At 38.3% G+C, this 17095-nt stretch overlaps 1 protein-coding gene across 2 annotated transcripts in view; it reads left to right on the top strand.

Moving 5' to 3' along the window:
- The window catches only part of PNPLA8 (patatin like phospholipase domain containing 8), a 35609-nt gene extending 26575 nt beyond the window's left edge, over positions 1 to 9034 (top strand). For both annotated transcript variants that reach the window (XM_027657958.1, XM_027657968.1), the window contains exons 9-10: positions 5963 to 6158; positions 8186 to 9034. In XM_027657958.1, the coding sequence (XP_027513759.1) occupies positions 5963 to 6158; positions 8186 to 8460 (471 nt within the window). In that variant the 3' untranslated portion in view covers positions 8461 to 9034. The remainder of the gene's footprint in view (positions 1 to 5962; positions 6159 to 8185) is intronic.
- The last annotated feature ends 8061 nt before the right edge of the window (positions 9035 to 17095 follow it).

The following is a 17095-nucleotide window of genomic DNA, read 5'->3' as shown; positions in this document are numbered from 1 at the left end:
TTGACTTCTTCTTACCAACCAGCAAATCCTAAATATACGCTCACAGTTGCATAGGGAATTTTTGTAAAAAATCTTTATAAAAAAATGAATTGACTTCATCGGGGAATTAGCTGATAGGATATTAAATAAAAGATAACAATTGAATCTTTACTACTTGGAAAGCCTTTGGCAAAAGACTGAAAATAATGTCCTAGTCCCTGAGTTCACTGCTTTGCTATCAGTAACAAAATTGGGGTTTTATTATTACTAAGTTCCATTTTAAAATTTATTTAATTACTTCCATTATTTTTATTATACATTTTAAACAATCCTTCTTCCCTACTGTCTGCCTACATGATGTCATTGGGGGAGTTACCCTTTTTCATACAACCTTATATTAGCATTCCTACTGTGGCACTTTGTGTTTGGTGTACTGCCAGCAAATTAGGTTGACTCAAGTGTGGGGTGGTTTTGCAAAGTTCAGCATATGAAGAAACATCTGGTACTTGCCAGTGCACTGACCGTGGCAGCAGAGAACACAAAAGGGAAGGGGTGACTCGTGTGTTTGGGAACTGGAAAAGACAGCTTGTGATTGGATTGAGAACTGACTGAAAGAGAAGAGACTGTGAAAGGTAGGGAAGGCCAGGCAACCTCAGAATGGGAGAACAGGCAGAAAAAGCGATCTGCCCTGGCTTTTTGCCCAACACTGAGTCCTGTGTCCGAACTTGGGCCAGTGGCACTTTTTTCTGGATCAGTAGTTTAGTAATTTGAAGAGTCCCTGTAAGTTACCCTTTCTGTTACAGATTCCAAGTGTGAATCATAGACTCATTTAGGCTGCAAAAGACATCTAAGAGCATCAAGTCCAACCATTAACCCCGCACTGCCAAGTCCACCACTAAACATTGTCCCAAAGGGCCACATCTGCAGGTCTTTTAAATATTTCCAAGGGTGGTGTATCAACCAGTTCCCTGGGCAGCCTGTTCCAAGGCCTCACAACTCTTTTGGTGAAGACATTTTTCTTAAATGTTCAACCTAAACCTCTCTTGGCACTGCAAATGTTTGCGTTTTCCACAAGACTGAGACTAGACTGACAAAGTTAAATTTCTAATAAAAATGGCTTTTAAAATGTAATTTCATTTTACAGCTAAAATAACATGCATCTATGATTCATACAGTATTTCTTTTAAATAGAGTAGAACCTTAGGAAAATTGGAGGAGGACAGAGCCTCGCGGGGGGGGGTCATTGGTCCAGCTTCCTGTTCGAAACAGGCTAAACCTCAAAGTTGAGTTGGGTTGCTAGAGCCCTTGCCCAGTTTAGTTTTGAAAATATCCAAAGATGGAGATTCCACAGCTTCTCTGGCTCTTATTCTGTACTTTTTGAAGGAATTTGGCTGTTTCTTCTCCCACTTTAGATAGGGGAAGACTGTGATTAGATTCCTCCTTAGCTTTCTCTTTTTTCCAGGGCGAGGAAACCTAGTTCCAGACATCTCATATGTCTTATGCTTCAGCCCCCAAACCATCTTAGTGGTTCTTTACTGTATGTGTTCCAGCTTTTCAGTGCCTTGTAACTAGGTGTCCAAAGCTGTACACAGTATCTATCAGCAGTTTGACCTTGTGAGTACTCAATAAAAGGGGATAATCACTTCACTTGATCTACTGGTTTTGCTTTAGATCAAGTGTATGTTGATAATGTAGTAATTTATCCAATATTCTGTTCATATTCTAGCATTTATGTAGATACTAGATACATGTGATTTTTTGAAAGTTAGAAGTAGGACTCAGTATTTCATGACTGTAAGCAAAAGAGCAGTATGATGAACACCACTTTTTTAACAGAGTAATCTGATTTGAAGCACAATATTGATCGAGATGTGGTCATTATCAACCATTATCTCTTTGGAGGGGAAGAAAAAAAAATCAGTTGCCCTTTTTACTGTCATTTCATGAAACCTAAATTGGAGAAGGTGCAATGATTTCCATATTTAAACAAAACTGTTAGTTCTCATCACAAACAGAATGTGGTATGTGTAGGTATGTGTATTTTATGTTCCTTTGATCTTTTATTTGTTAGTGTTACAAAAGTATTGTAGTATTCTGGTATTATATACCCCCTAACTTCTGATAAAACTGACTTTCTCATGGTAAAGCAGTCATGTGTAATTTATTTATATTCACAAGATCGTGGAAATTATTCTGTAAGCATGTTTTTAATCTAGGATTTAAAGAAAGAAGGTAAGCACCACTAAGATAACTATGAAGATTTTAGATTAAGATTCATGGGGAGTTATATAGAGGACAAAAACATCCTTGTATTTAGTTTTCTGTGTAGAAGCTAATTTAAACATAAGCAAAGGATAATGGGCACTGAAGAGACCATTCATTTTAGCAGTGTTTTTAGTGTTTTGAGGAAAACGGATGGTATCCAGAAAGAGTTCAAAGAGCTTTTTGTAGGCTGAAATGAAAGCTTAATTAAAAGAAAGCAAACTTAAAAAACCAAGCTCAGTAATCCTGGTTTTACTTATTTATGTAGCACAGCTGTAGTTAAAAGGAGTTTTTCTGTAAAGTGTTTACCAGCTCTAAAACCTTTTTTATTCTAAGCTCTTCCTGAGTAGAATTGCTTTTATTATTCTAGTAATGCAGTGGTCAGATAAGGGATAGAGGGAGTTCAGGGAGCTTTAGAATAAGGGGGTGCTTGCATAATGCTTATTGTACACAATATTCTGTTTCTTTTATATTTTACATGTTTGTATAGATTTTGAATGGATATAAAGATATTCATCTCTGCTCTTGATAATGTTTTCAGCTTAAGTCTTGCCTTTATAACTGCTCCCTTTAAGGCATTACCAATATAGAAAGTTCTATTGAATTCAAATTCCAAAATAATCTATTTATTAGCTGGAGTCAAGGTCATTTTACTTTCAAGAAGTGTTGAACATACTTTTTGTGATTCTCTGGATAAAAATCTCATTGTCTGAATGCTTCTCAGACTTATTGTCAGTCACACTGATTCTTATTAGTCCTAAAGTGGTTTATCCCAGTTTTTAACATGTTGGTAGCAAGAGACATCTCTCCTCAATTCCACAGTAGCATTTGTTCCTGGTAGTGTTGAGCTGAATTACGATCTTCAGATAACTTAGAGAGACTCCATGTTCCCTGGTCTGGTCCTCAGGAGGCCTTGAATCATCCCGAGACCTGATGAAAGGACAATACAGAAGAGCTCAAGCCACCAAGGAGATTTCTCAAGTGCATTGATGACAGCAACTGTTACAGTTGATGGAGGAACCAACAAGGAAAGGTGCTTTGCTGGACCTGTTGCTTACAAAGAATAAAGAACTGGTTAAGGCTGTGAAAGTTTGAGAGAGCCTTGGCTACAGTGACCATGAGAGGATGGAGTTCGGGATCCTAAGAGAAGGGAGCAGGGAAAAAAGCAGGACTACAGCACTGCATTTCAGGAGAGCAGACTTCATCCTCTTCAGAGCTCTGCTTGGAAGGATTCCATGGACTACGAGCTTAAAGAGGGAAGGGGGCCAGGAGATCTGGCTGATACTCAGTGATCACTTCTCCAAAGTCAGGAAAGGACCACCCCAACCAGTATGAAATCAAGCAAAGGTGGCAGGCAGGGACAAGCAAGGAGGTCCTAACTGAACTCCAGCATAAAAAGGAAGTGTACAAAAGGTGGAACCGGGGCAAGTGACAGAGGAGGGGTATAGATCTCCTGACCAGTCTTGCAGAGATAGGGCTAGAAAAACAAGGACTAGCCTGGAGGGTGATGTGAAGAGCAACAACAAAGGATTCTACAAGTACATACACAGCAAAAGAAAAACTAGGGAAAATGTGGGCCTGCTACTGAATGGGGCAACACAACTTGTGACAAGTGATGTGGAAAAGTCCAAGATGCTTTAATGCTGCCTTTGTCTCAGTCTTTGCCAGTAAAAATGGCTTTGAGGAATCTCCAGACCCCTGAAGCAAGAGGGAAAGTGGTGCAAGGAGGACTTGTGCTTGGTGGAGGAGAACCCTATTAGGGAGCAGTTAAATGAACTGGTCATACATAAATTCATAAGCCTGATGGGTTGCACCCATGAGTGCTGATGGAGCTGGCTCATGCCACTGCAAGATGACTCTTGATTATTTTTAAATGGTAATTGGGAGTGCAGATATTATTCATGTCTTCAGGAATAGCAAGAAGAAAGCTCTGGGGAACTACAGGCTAGTTGGCTTCAGCCCAATCCCTTAGGAGGTAATAGGAGAAATCCTCCTGAAAAGGACTTCTAAAGTCATAAGGACAAAAAGGTAATCAGGAGTAGGCAGCATGTATTTACGAAGTGGTTTACCCATGATTTACCAACCTGATAACCTTCTGCAATTGGTGGACAAGTAGAAAGCATCGGATGTTGTATACAACAACTTTGGTAAAGCCTTTGACATTTACCTCCCATAAAGTGGAGATTAGATAAATAGACAGTGAGGTGGATGCAAACTAGCTGAATGACCAGGACCCAGAGATTGGGGTCAGTGCCACAAAGTCAAGTTGGAAGCAAGTCACTAGAGGTGTTCCTAGGGGTCATTACTGGGGCAAATTCTATTTAACATCTTCATTAGTGAACTGGATGATCAGACAGAGTGCACCTTCAGGAATTCCATGGATGATACAAACATGAGAGGAAGGGCTGATACATGAATGGTTGGACCACCACTCAAAGGGACCTCAACAGGCTGGAGAATTCTCATGAAGTTCAAAAAGAGGAATGGCAGAGTCCTGCCTCTGTGGAGGAATAACCCCATGCACAAACCCACACTGAGTTGTAAAGCAGCTTGGCAGAGAAGGACCTTGGGGTGCTGGTGGACAAGAAGCTGAACATGAGCAATGCACATTTGTGGTAAAGAAGGCCAACAGCATCCTGGGCTGCATTAACAGCAGTGCTGCCAGTGGTCACAAGGGATGGTCCTGCCTCTCTGCACTGCTGAGGCCACAGTTACCCAATACAAAAGAGACATGGGAACAAGTCCAGTGCAGAGCCTCAGAGATCATGAAAGGACTGGAGCATCTCTCATATGAGAAACTGAGGCAGCTGAGATTATGCAGCCTAGAGAAGAGAAGGCTCAGGGGGAAACTTATCCATGTGTACAAATAAAGGATGGGAAGGAATGAAGATGAGGGAGCTGTGGTCTTCCCGGTAGTGCCTACTGGTAGGACAAAAGACAATGGCATAAATGAAAATATATGAAATTCCATCTGAACACAGGAAAACTTTTTACTATGAGTGATCAAACACTGGAACAGGTTGCTGGCAGAGGTTTAGGAATCTTCATTTGTGGGGATACTCAAAACCCAAGTGGACATGGCCTTGGGCATCATGCTGTAGCTGAACCTGCATGGGCAGGGAGTTTGGACCAGATAAGCTCAACAGGTCCCTTTCAACCTAAGTGATTTTCCATGTGTTAAAACCAGGCTATAGCATCCTGTGTAATGACTGCTTACAAAGTAGCTTTGGCCAAGCTTAACTCTTGTCATTTTTCTTTTTTAATTTATTTTAGAATCTGCAGCTACTGATTTAGATTTTGTTACAGAATATATCCTTGTGATATCAGTAATAAGCATTTTGAGGCACAGACTTTTTGAGTGTTTGAAATTGTCAGTATGCATATCTGTCTTACAAAAAAGGTCTTCAAAAAATGAAGTCATAGCTTCTTCAGATACTCTAGTGAACACTGCTATTTCAGCCTACCTCTTCTATATAATGCTCACAACAGCAGAACCAAGCACGGCCCCAGCAGCTACTCTGACAGTGCCCATGAGCCCAGGAGGCCAAGCTACGCAGCTGCTGCATAGCACAAAAAGAAAATTACACTGAAGTTGGAATTTAATGCTTGTTGAATTTAATTGGTTCTGTATATTAGGGCTATGCTAGTTTAATTTATAGTTGCAGTTTCTTTTATGAACATATGTGTAGTACCAATATTTGTATTTCTTCTTAATTTACAGGATGGAGGTCTGCTTCTGAATAATCCTTCTGCACTGGCAGTTCATGAGTGCAAGTGTCTTTGGCCAAATGTTCCACTGCAGTGTTTGATATCGCTGGGCACTGGTCGATACGAAAGTGAGGTGAAGACCAATGTCACACACACCAGTTTGAAAGCCAAACTCACAAATGTTATCAACAGTGCAACTGATACGGAAGGTTGGTGTTTTAAGATATATTTGTATTATGACTGTCTTCAGTTTTATGTTTCTTAGAATTATAGTTCCAATGCAGAGAGCAATCTGCAACCTTTTGTCTTTTCCCTTTTCATCTCTACCAGCCCCATGAAACTAATAGAAGCGTGTCTTGTTGTAGTTCCTCAGGTACAGTGTTTTAGTACCAGTATTACAGGTTTTCTGGAGATGATGGTATTAATCTTTTTCCTTCATCTTCACTGTGTTGTTGCTAAGCTCTTTTAGTTTATATGTTCTCAACTGTTAATATGAGGTTGATTTATCAGAATCACAAAGATAATATAATAGGATTTATACAAAGTGATACATTTTTACTTGTGCTTCAGGATAAAGGCATACTCAGGTATTCATTTGAAAATCCTATTTTCTTACATTTTATTTATTCTTCATGTAACAAAGAAATGCTTAATAGTTAATATAGAACATTGATTTTTAACAGCTTCAGAAGTAGAATTTTATTTATGATCTCTTTTTATATGTGCTTTTATACTTGAACTTTTCCAAGGACTAGACTGTATCTGCCAGTGGTCTGCAATGGCAGACTTCCATTGCTGCTAGGAAGAGCCAAGCATCTGTTTTCCAAAATAAACTTGGTTCCTAGATGGGAGTACACTGGAACTCTGTCACTAGCAGTTTACATCTGTTTTGTTTTTACAAACAGGAAATATTGATAAACAGCTGCTTTCCCCCCTCCCCTTACAAAGGAAACTGATACTGCAAAAAGGGAACAAGAAATGCTCTTAAGGTCTAGATCCCTTACTGCATAGTCTTTGTCAACTGACTGTCATTAGTAAGAAAAAGCTAGATTTGGGTTGCCTTTTGGTTTTTGCACAGTCATGGAAAGGCAGTGGGAATTATGAGAAGGAGATATATGGTGTCCACTTCCTGTCAAGGGAATAAAAAGTTTCAATGCAGCTGAAAAATGAGGCAAGAAATTAGATGGGAAGAGGAGGAGAAAGTACACTGTGGAGACCAAAGGTGAGGAAATGGAAAGAGAGGAGAGTAGATTTGAGCAAATGGGAACTTATATTATGAGGGTAAAAAAGGGAGAGTATTAAATAGGACAAGAAAGACTGGATGTGGTGAGACAAGAACAGACATAGCTGAGTAATTTGCAAGAAGAGAGGCCAAGCCAAGAAGATTTCAGGTTTACAGGAATCTTTTGCTGTGATCTTACTCAGGATATTTTTTTCACTTTAAATTTTTTACATGACAGTAGGTGTTTAAAAGAATGGAGGAATACAGTAAGAATGCAAAGAAGATAGAATGAAAGCTGAAGGAAGTCATAGAAATGCAATTTTAAGGGAACCAACAAAGAGAAGAGAGATCTAAAGGGAGAGAGAAAACATGTTATAAAAGAGAAGAACATACAAATGCATTATGTAGCCAGTTTTTTATTATTATACTAGTTAACTGAAGTCTAATAACTTAAATTGAACATTTTAAATTAAATGAATGTTAAATTCAAACCCCAAATCTGTAGTAATATGTTAAAAATTAATTAGTTGCAAACAAAAGAAAGTTTTAATCCCACATTTTTACTTAGCAGTCTTTGAGATTACAGAAGAACGTGTATCTGTGGTTTTCACAACAGCTGCTTCTCTTAATACTGAGTGTAACAAATCATGGGTATCCTGAATGGGAATATGTAAGTTACATTCCACTCTTCATGATGCGCTCTCACTTGTAAAGGAATGGAATGTAATTAAAAATCTAGATAGCTGCAAAGCCTACTTAATTGCCATACCAGTAAAGTTGTCTTGGAATGAGAGATTAAGCTTTTCCAGAGTAAACAGAGTTGCAGAGACATTTACAAAGCTTCTAATGAGAAAGGGGTTTTGATAAGGCTGTGGTGGAAAAATGTTTACTCAGCAAAGCAGCACATATTTACTCTTACTGTGTCACTCCAGAGCAGTTGTTGTTCAGAGCACTTGTAGGACTATTTGTCTATCATGTGTATATAACTGTTTCCTTCATTTGTTTTCAATACAGAAGTTCATACCATGCTGGATGCACTGTTACCTCCGGATACTTATTTCAGATTTAACCCTCTTATGAATGAGGACATCGCTCTGGATGAAAGTCGTAAGGAGAAACTCAATCAGCTGCAGACAGATGGAATTCGCTACTTAGAACGAAATGAAGAAAAATTGAGAAAAGCTGCAAAAATATTAACACAAGAAAAAACAACTTTGCAGAGGCTTCAGGACTGGATGAGATTAAAGGCTGACATGTATGAAGGCCTTCCTTTTTTTTCCAAATTGTGAATATGTAATGCATGAAATCTTGTTCCAGAAAATCCATTTGGTACTGTAAAGGAAGAATGTGTTTATTCAGGGTAAATGACATCTCTGGAAAGCTATCAGAATTTCACAGAAAGCAATTTAAGATGACTGTTTTGTGCACACTTACTTGTTACAAGGTTTAATGGTGTTAATTATTTTTTGAACCTAACGGATCTTACTGTTGCTCTACTTAAGTTTCTTCAAGTTGGTAAAACTGAAATTATGAAAACAATTGTGCAATGCATTTTTGGATGTTTGTACCATAATTACGGTGGCAGAAAACCTTTATTTATCAACTACCAGGCTTATTCAAAATTAACAAATAAAGAATCCTCATTCACTTTAGTGTAGGCGATATACCTGTTAGGCTCTTATGTAGCCAGTGAATTTAATAGCAATGTAATGTTCTTACAAAAACTTTGCCTATGTTAATTGCACTTTTACATTGGAAAGATAACTTTTTTTTTTTATTTTAATGGATTTTGTACATAACTGTATTGAGTAAGATGTTTGGATGACTGTAAATGGCCTATTAAATTATCAAAATTAACTGATATTTTTAGAACTTGCTTCTTATTTTTTTATGGGGATAACTTCCAATTGATTGATTCATTATTTGAAAATAATCCCAAACCCCAAAACGTCACTTGACCAGCTATTCCAGTCACAGGATAAAGAAAATATGATCATGAAGTAGTTCACATGAATGAGCAGCTTTTTTTATAGAAGCTTCAGTTTTGGCTGCCAAACTTCAGGTGTATCTGGTCAAGAAGAAAATTAGCAGGAAATTGATACATGAAATAATATGCATTTCTAACTTCCATATATGCATTCTCCTGAAATTATCTCAGAGCTGTGAAGGTAACATTTAGATCTTACTACAATCTTACTGCCCATTCCTTTGCAACATTCTGCCTATGCCATGGGAGGGGGTGTGGTGTGCTGTGACAACATAGCCTGTCAAACAGCACTGTCAGCCACAGGAAGGTACATGGCAGCACTTCAGAATGGTGCAGCAAAATTTGCATTAGACACAGCAGCTGTCACGTGTTGGGCACATACCTGTTAATAAGATTGTTTGATTGCTTGCCAGGTGCCTAAGTTTTTGTTTCCTAGTAGACAGCTACAGTGCATGAATATATTGACTAGATAAAAATATATGTTCTATGCAGTAGCTAAAATGTCCAGTTTCCCCAAAAAACAGTGCATTTGTCACTTTGCTTTTTGGGAATAATCACTTGCCATTGCATTATCTACTAAAAACAACATTTTGATAGTGACTTTCTCTATTTGTTATCTTAAAACATTGAAAATGTTATTAAACTGTCTTTAGGAAAGGAATTTGAGGAAGACAGCTGAGATCCTTTGTTATCCTTGGAGCTGTTGCATAGTATCCTGTGACTGTGCAAGAAAACATTTGATTGAGATGTTCTTTTTTTAATTTGATATATTTTTTTATTTTTACCTCTGTCATTTTACTTAGATATCCATACTTTTGTGGTTCTCCCTCAGTTCTCTGCCTTGGGTTTGGCAATGAAGCTAGTAACTATTATTAGTGCAGAAGCTGTAGCCTTCACCTTTTTAAAATTGTTGCAAACAAATTCTAGGTGCATAAGGGCTATAGAAGCCTTATCATTCAGTGTGTGAGGAAGGGAGAAGAGGAGGAATGGAGAGAAAGAAAAGTTAAAAAGATAGAGCAACTTAAAGATAAGTGAAAGAATGTGTGTTGTTCATCCCTTTTTAAAATATAAGCACTAAAAGTAATGCCTTGTGTAGGGCAATAAAGATACTAAAAAGGAATGTTTTATGATTTTAATGCCACTTAAATTCATACAACTTACCTTTTTCAGTCCAATGACTAAGAACTGAGTAAAAGTGTAACAAGAGATCAAACTTTTTTCATGATGATTGGAGATGATTGGAGCATATAAAAAAGAAATGTCTGCATTATTCTAACGAAGGCACCTTGTATAGAGTTGAACTGTGTTGCCGCATCCTAAGTCAAAACAGACAATATCGGGTAATCTCATGGAACAACACATGTAAGACACTTCTTTCCCTGTCAAAGAGCAAAGTTACACCATCATCTGTGAGATATCTGAATTCATGTTTCCAGTCACAGCTTTTTGGAGCAAGTATTACTTAAGAAAACACAGACCTTTAGTGAACAAAGTCATAACATTTCCATTTAATTTTTTTATACAAATAAAACCTCCTCATGGAGGGAGGCATTTATTTCCATTAGGGCGAGACTGGGATTTGTGATGACACTGTTTTTGCTGCAAGCTACTATCTTATCTTCATTCACCCTTTTTCCCTCCTCTTTAGTTCTGTAACAGTATTTTCCTTAGGTGTGGCTTTTAAAAGTATGTATGTAATTGAGCTGAGCTGTAGAGTAATTAATTCAGACTGGTTTAGGCTACTGTGTATAGAAATTCACAAGATGAATGTGTCGAATCCTTTCAAACTAAACTCTTTGATCCTCAGTGCCACAAGTGCTGCACTATCAGGGACTAATTAGGAGTTTTCTCCTCTCTAAATCACTTTAAAATGTGGAGATGCAACAGTTGTATCACTCAAGCTGTAATTAGTCTTTAGTTACTTCAAAAACTTAGCAGTTTGCAAGGATCCTAACTATTGTGGGTGTGTTCCTACAATATATAAAGTAAAACTATTTTCAGGAAGTTTATTGAGGCATTATTGGATGTGGAATACTGCATAATACTTTAACAGAACAAAATGGAATAGTGAGAACTGTAGAGGAATCAGGACTGGCAAAATAAAGAAATAAGGAAAAAGAATTTTAAATTAAGGGAGTTTATTGATAGCAAGCAGGAGGATTAGTGCTGGGTCAAATACTAGCAGATTTTAACCGATCATTTGGATGGGCCAAAGAACATAATTCCCTTTACAGATGAGTCTAGGAGGGGCTCTTGAATATTTTGAATGATAGGATTTCAGTGCAGCTTGGCTTTGAGAAGAAAATAGCTAAAATGAAAAAAGTGCCTCCGAAGAATAAAGGTGTATAATTAACAACGGGAAAAGGAATATTCTAATGCAGAACACATAAAATGAACTTTGCTTTGAAAAAGTACCCTTGGGAATGCTGTGTGATTATACGGTTAAAAAACTGAAATTGAGGCAGCAGTCACAGCTACAGAACTAACAGTGTATCAGTGCACGAGCAAATTCCTTGACCAGGAAAATGTGAACAAACATGAAAAACAGATGAATGTGAATTTTGAATCTAGAATAAGCAATAACAAGAAGGTAGTGAGATAAGCATTTTAGGTTGCTTGTGCATTCAGAGAAAACAAGGTTTGTCTGACCAGATGAGTGTTGCCATTTGAAAATGTTCCAGGTTTGTATCCTGGAAAGAAAATCAGGAGGTTTGTTGATGTCCCTCCCCATGACAGGGGGCTTGGAACTAAGATGATCTTTACAGTCTCTTCCAATCCAAGCCTTTCTATTATTTCTTTGATATGCTTTAGTTGAGTGAGTTGAGAAAGTGTAAATTGTAAAATTGACATAAATGTCTTTGCTCTGATTTTGAAAGGCAAGAAGGAGTCCAGACTGGGAAATGAAAAGGTGTAGCCATAAAATAATCTTCCTTTATGCAAAGTCAGAAAGAGAAAAGCCTCTTAAGTTTTCCTTAGATAACCTTTAGGTCACCTCTTAGTTTCTAATTATCTGTGCAGAAAGAGATAGTAATTGGAGAAAGTTTCATTACCAAAAAAAGTAAAACTTCTAAATGTTGAAGTGTGATCACTTTAAGATACTTCCTGTCAGTGTCCATTTCAACAGTGATATGAAGATTGTGCAATTCTATTGCACAAGCTGTGGGCAACAGCAGTTGAATATAATTATAGTTTTGGTCAGTGCTATTAGAGAAAGAGATTTTCAGACTAAAACAGATGCAAAGAAGGGCTGCCAAAGCGAAGATTAAGAGGGTGCAGTTTGTTTCTAACAAAACAAGGGCTGGAAGGAGAGTATGTACTACTATGTAAAAATACTTCAAGAAGGAGAAGATAGTAGGCTAAAAGACAGCACTTGCATAAAACCAAAGGTGCTCACACTTAGCCAGAAAGTAAATTTAACCAGAAAGTGAAAGATTTTAAACAGAATGGCTATACAGAGATGTAACAGAGCAAAAGAAACTGTTTTAGTGTGAGTTTTAGAACCTGAGCTGCTGAATGAGGTTCTATAACACACTGTGAGAATGGCTACCAGTCTCCATGGCCAACTGAATCCTCCCTAACCCACTTGGCAGGTGAGAACTTTTTAATCCTGCATATATATCAGAAGCCTTAGGCTTGTGGAAGTGTCTAACAGCTCCTTCTCATTAGGTCTAACAGATAAGGATTAGGTCTTGTCTTTGATCCATCACTTATGTTTTATTTATTTTGTTTTCCTTCCCTAGCTGGTAATGGGAGCTGATACAGGTTGAAATACTACAGGACATATGACAGGTGAAGGAAAAATCTGGTGTGTGCATCCTACTCATTGACACCATTAGTTTTTCATCTGAGATTAAAATATTTTCATGCTGCTGGCTCAACAAATAGTGCTGATTTTCTTTTATTAAAAGACTGTTCTCAAAATGATAAGTATTAAATCCAAACATAATCTGTTGCAGGAGAGGATGTGTTAAGGCTTCCTCTTTCTGCTTAAGGACTGCACTCCCAGGCCAGCTGTGCTACAAACCCATAGTCTTTTACACTCAACTACATAAGGCAGGAAGGGAAATGCATTGTTTGGGGTTTTTTTTCTCACTGCTGCTTGAAAAGTGAGTCAAATTTTCAGACCTTGCAGAACTGTTCCATTTGAGGGATAGTTTGGTGCTAGAAGTAAGGTATATTCTTAGTGTAATCATATTCATTTACAAAGAAAAACAAGCATACCAAATGCCTCTTCCTCAGACTGCAGGAACAAGAGGAGTAGGCTTTCCTTGCTCCAGCCACACAGCACTGAGCTGTGAACTCAAGGGGCTGCTGCCCTGTTCACTGCTCACCCTCCTCATTTCCAGCTTCCTCACTCCCAAACCTACAGTCATGTCTGCTCCTGGTACTTACCCATTAATTCCAGTGTGACATCTGGTCCAGCTGATGGCCTTCACTGTTTGCAGATACTCCTATAAACATGAACTAATTTTTTTAGTTGTTCTTTCTTCAAGATTTAACAAGGACAATTCTATTATTTATTTTAATAAAATTAGCAGATTTTGGTAAGGGCGAACCATTAGCAATTTTTCACATATTGTAAAAATTAAACAAGCACTGAAACACTCCGGTACTTACATCCCTGGTAATGCATGCCTAGCAGCAATTCAACTTTATTTTTATTTATTATTTCATTTATTTTATCAGTTTCTCATAACAACATCATTAACAGCTATTTCCCCATATAATCACAATAGCATAAATACACAGTAGTAGTTTGAAATCTTTGCTTTTCAGGAAGAAGCTGTTATATAAAATTTTCATGTAAAACCACAGAGACAACGTGGGCATAGAACTAAATACCATTAAAGTGCACTGTAAATTCAGCAAAGTTGTGATTTTAGCATTTGAAAGCTTTTCGTTCATTTTCAAGACCTTGTAAACTGGAAAGGGAGCAGCTTTTTGTTCTTACACCATTATTTTCTAATTGAATAATGCAATAATCATCACACTAATACCACAGGGAAACAGTCTTCCAGAATGTCTCAAAATTTGGATAGCAAATCCCCAAAAGTAACATCTTAAAATCCTGGTCTGTGTCCAGGGCATAATTTCAGCAAAGCTACTGTTCCATGCTTCCTCACTGACTGCTCTGTAGAAATCAGACATATGGGCCTGTCCTGTCCCTTTGTACATCTCATTTGAATGTATTTTCAGGCAGGCAAGTCGGGCAGTCACAGAAAACTTCTAACTATGGAATGACAAGACCTATATATTGCAAAGAAAAAAAAGCAGAACTGTTGGAGAGTTTACAAGGTAAGGAATGTTTCTATCATCCTGCAAGGAAAGGTAGGTATCTCAGGTACTGCTTAATATGTGGAATCAAAGGACAAAGTCATTTACACTACTAAATCTGATTTCAAAGCATTACTTTACATAATCTATTAGGGCATAATCATGCCATAACTTCAAAACTTGAGCATTGTGTGCATTCTAGCTGGTTTATTTCTTGCTAAATATTAGACTTTAGGACATCACCAAGCAGGTCTAAACAATCTGGTTCTGAATCCAGCAGGAAAGACAATAATATTTCTATAGAAGACAAAGTTTTAATAATTTGCACTAGATATGTCATAAATCCTTGGGAAGGGCTACAGATGAGTAACTTAGATGAGATTGTCAGGAAGCAAGTGTGTTCTGAACAGCTGTTTATTGTGTGGGTTCATATATATATATAAATAGTTGTGTATATTAGAGATAATAAAGAAAAAAAAAGCCAAAATACTTCCAGTGTGATGTTGTTCCATTATATTTTATGTCTGGAGAGTGCTTTCACTTCAGGCCATCTCTGAGAAACTGAAAGCTTTTCCTCATGCATTATGCAGGGCTCAGCACACTGCAGCTTCTCAGGTAAACATCATCTCTTTTCAAACCAATGCATTTGCAGCAGGTGCCTCATAATTCAACTTAAAACAAATACTGCTAAAAAAGAGGTTAGTTTCCTCAACCAAATATATCCAGCATGTGTTAGATCACAACTATGGGGTTGCTGCTCTCTTTTGTCAACGACTGGTATGAGTTGGTCACTGGTATGAGGTGCTGTCCCTGTGGCACTCCCAGAAAGCAACATCACTGCCACACAGTTCCTGATGCATGGACACTTGGTCGTTCTACAAATGGTCCCTGCTGGCACCAGACACTGCAGCTGCTGCACACAGGCAGCAGATCCTCTCTTCCTCTACATTAGAGTTGTAGCCATTTCCTATTAGTAGTCATTCTGTCCCATCAGGCCTTTAATAAGTCAAAGCACACAGAAAAAGATAGTTCTCCTTCCTTCTGGAGATAATGAGGAAGAAGACTTAGATCATTATTACCAGTCAGGACACAATGCCTTTGCTCTCCTTCCTCACAATAGCTCATTGTAAAGAAGAAGCTCTTGCAGCCAGGCCTCAGAAAACAATACTCCATGGTCACAACAACTCAAAGTCACTAAAAGCACTAGAAAAGACAATTTTTCAGGTGCCCAAAATATTTTGAAATGTTTGGTTTCCAGTTGGGCTTATAATGGGACATGCCAACCCTGAAGGCATTGTGAAAGACTGTCAAGAGGCCCCTCTGCAGAAGGTCCCCATTGCAAAAACACTTCAGAGATGTGGAGTTCCCATAACAAGTAAAATTCATCTCACAGTATATACCTTGTTCTAGTAACCTTTGCTATGAAGATCATCCTTGATAGACCTGATACCAAGTGCCCAGCTGACAGATAGGGATGTTTGTGAAATAGGCAGACAGCTATTTTTAGCAGAGAGCTGGTGCCAAGCCTTCTCCTTTCTGTCTGGGACAGTTCTTCAAAAGCAGACTCCCATGCCAACCTTCTGTCCTACTGTACAATGAGACAACGAAGTTCCCAAGCCAGATCCAGTGTTGGGCTGAGGGGTGTTAGGCCAGGTTCTCAGATGTGTGTGGAAGGGATTGTGTTTCTTGAGCAAGCCAAAGGATCAGCATGGGTGCTGCTCTGCTAAGCCTACAAGACAGTTGTGTGACTTTGGCTGTAACCATGGAGTGACCTGGGGAAGGCAGGTTGCTATTCAAAATTTAGTTTTCTATTGTGTGAGAGGGTACCCTTCTGCTGGTGGTGGAAAAACCTAATTGGCCTTGATACGTGCCTGTGCAGCCATGCACAGAGATCTGCTGTCTGTGACTCTACGAAAGCATGCCTCATGGAGGGGGCACAGAATACGAGCTGGCAGGCTGAAATCACTGCAGAGCATGTGAGGTGATCTGATTGGTCATGTGAAAGTCCTGTTCATTGAGGAACATAGGTCCTCTGGACTTGAGCTGAGTCTTTCCCAGAGGCCTAAAGCATTATGGATGCAGCCAGAGGCATGTTAAGGGAAGACAATGAAGAATTCTGAACTTACACAAAGCAGAGCCAAAACCTGTTCAAAGTAGAAAAGAGAACTTTCTAATTAGGTGCTCAGAAGTATGTACTTTTTTACAATGACAGTTTCTAGACAGCTTTTCTTCCCTAGTTACCTAAAAAGAAATGAGAATAAAGAGCTTCTTCAGAAGGTAAGTCACCCTGTCAGACTATATTTGTAAAAACAAACACTCTGCATCTTATAAACCCCTTTCCACAACAGTAAACAGCAGATTAGAAAATGATTGAATACAGTTGATTTTCTAATCTGATGCAGACAGGCTCAAATAGATTTATAGATATAACACTGCAGCCTTCTGTTAGCTTGAATTAAACAATAACTGCTGCAGCTAGTCTATGTTTTAGTGTTAGCCTCCGGTCTACAGTCACTGCTGTGAAGGTCAACAAATCAGATCACATAAGGCTCAATGTTAGTGTCTTACATCTTTGAGCTTTTACTCAGGTGTATGTGTTAGAGCTGTGTATCATCTCTAAGCATCTGCCTCTACAGTCCCAATAAAACAAGATAGTGGCAAGT

This window comes from Corapipo altera, unplaced genomic scaffold (assembly GCF_003945725.1).
Source record: "Corapipo altera isolate COAL_440 unplaced genomic scaffold, ASM394572v1 1, whole genome shotgun sequence".
Lineage (NCBI taxonomy): Eukaryota > Metazoa > Chordata > Aves > Passeriformes > Pipridae > Corapipo > Corapipo altera.
This window is presented reverse-complemented; position numbering and strand designations above follow the sequence as displayed.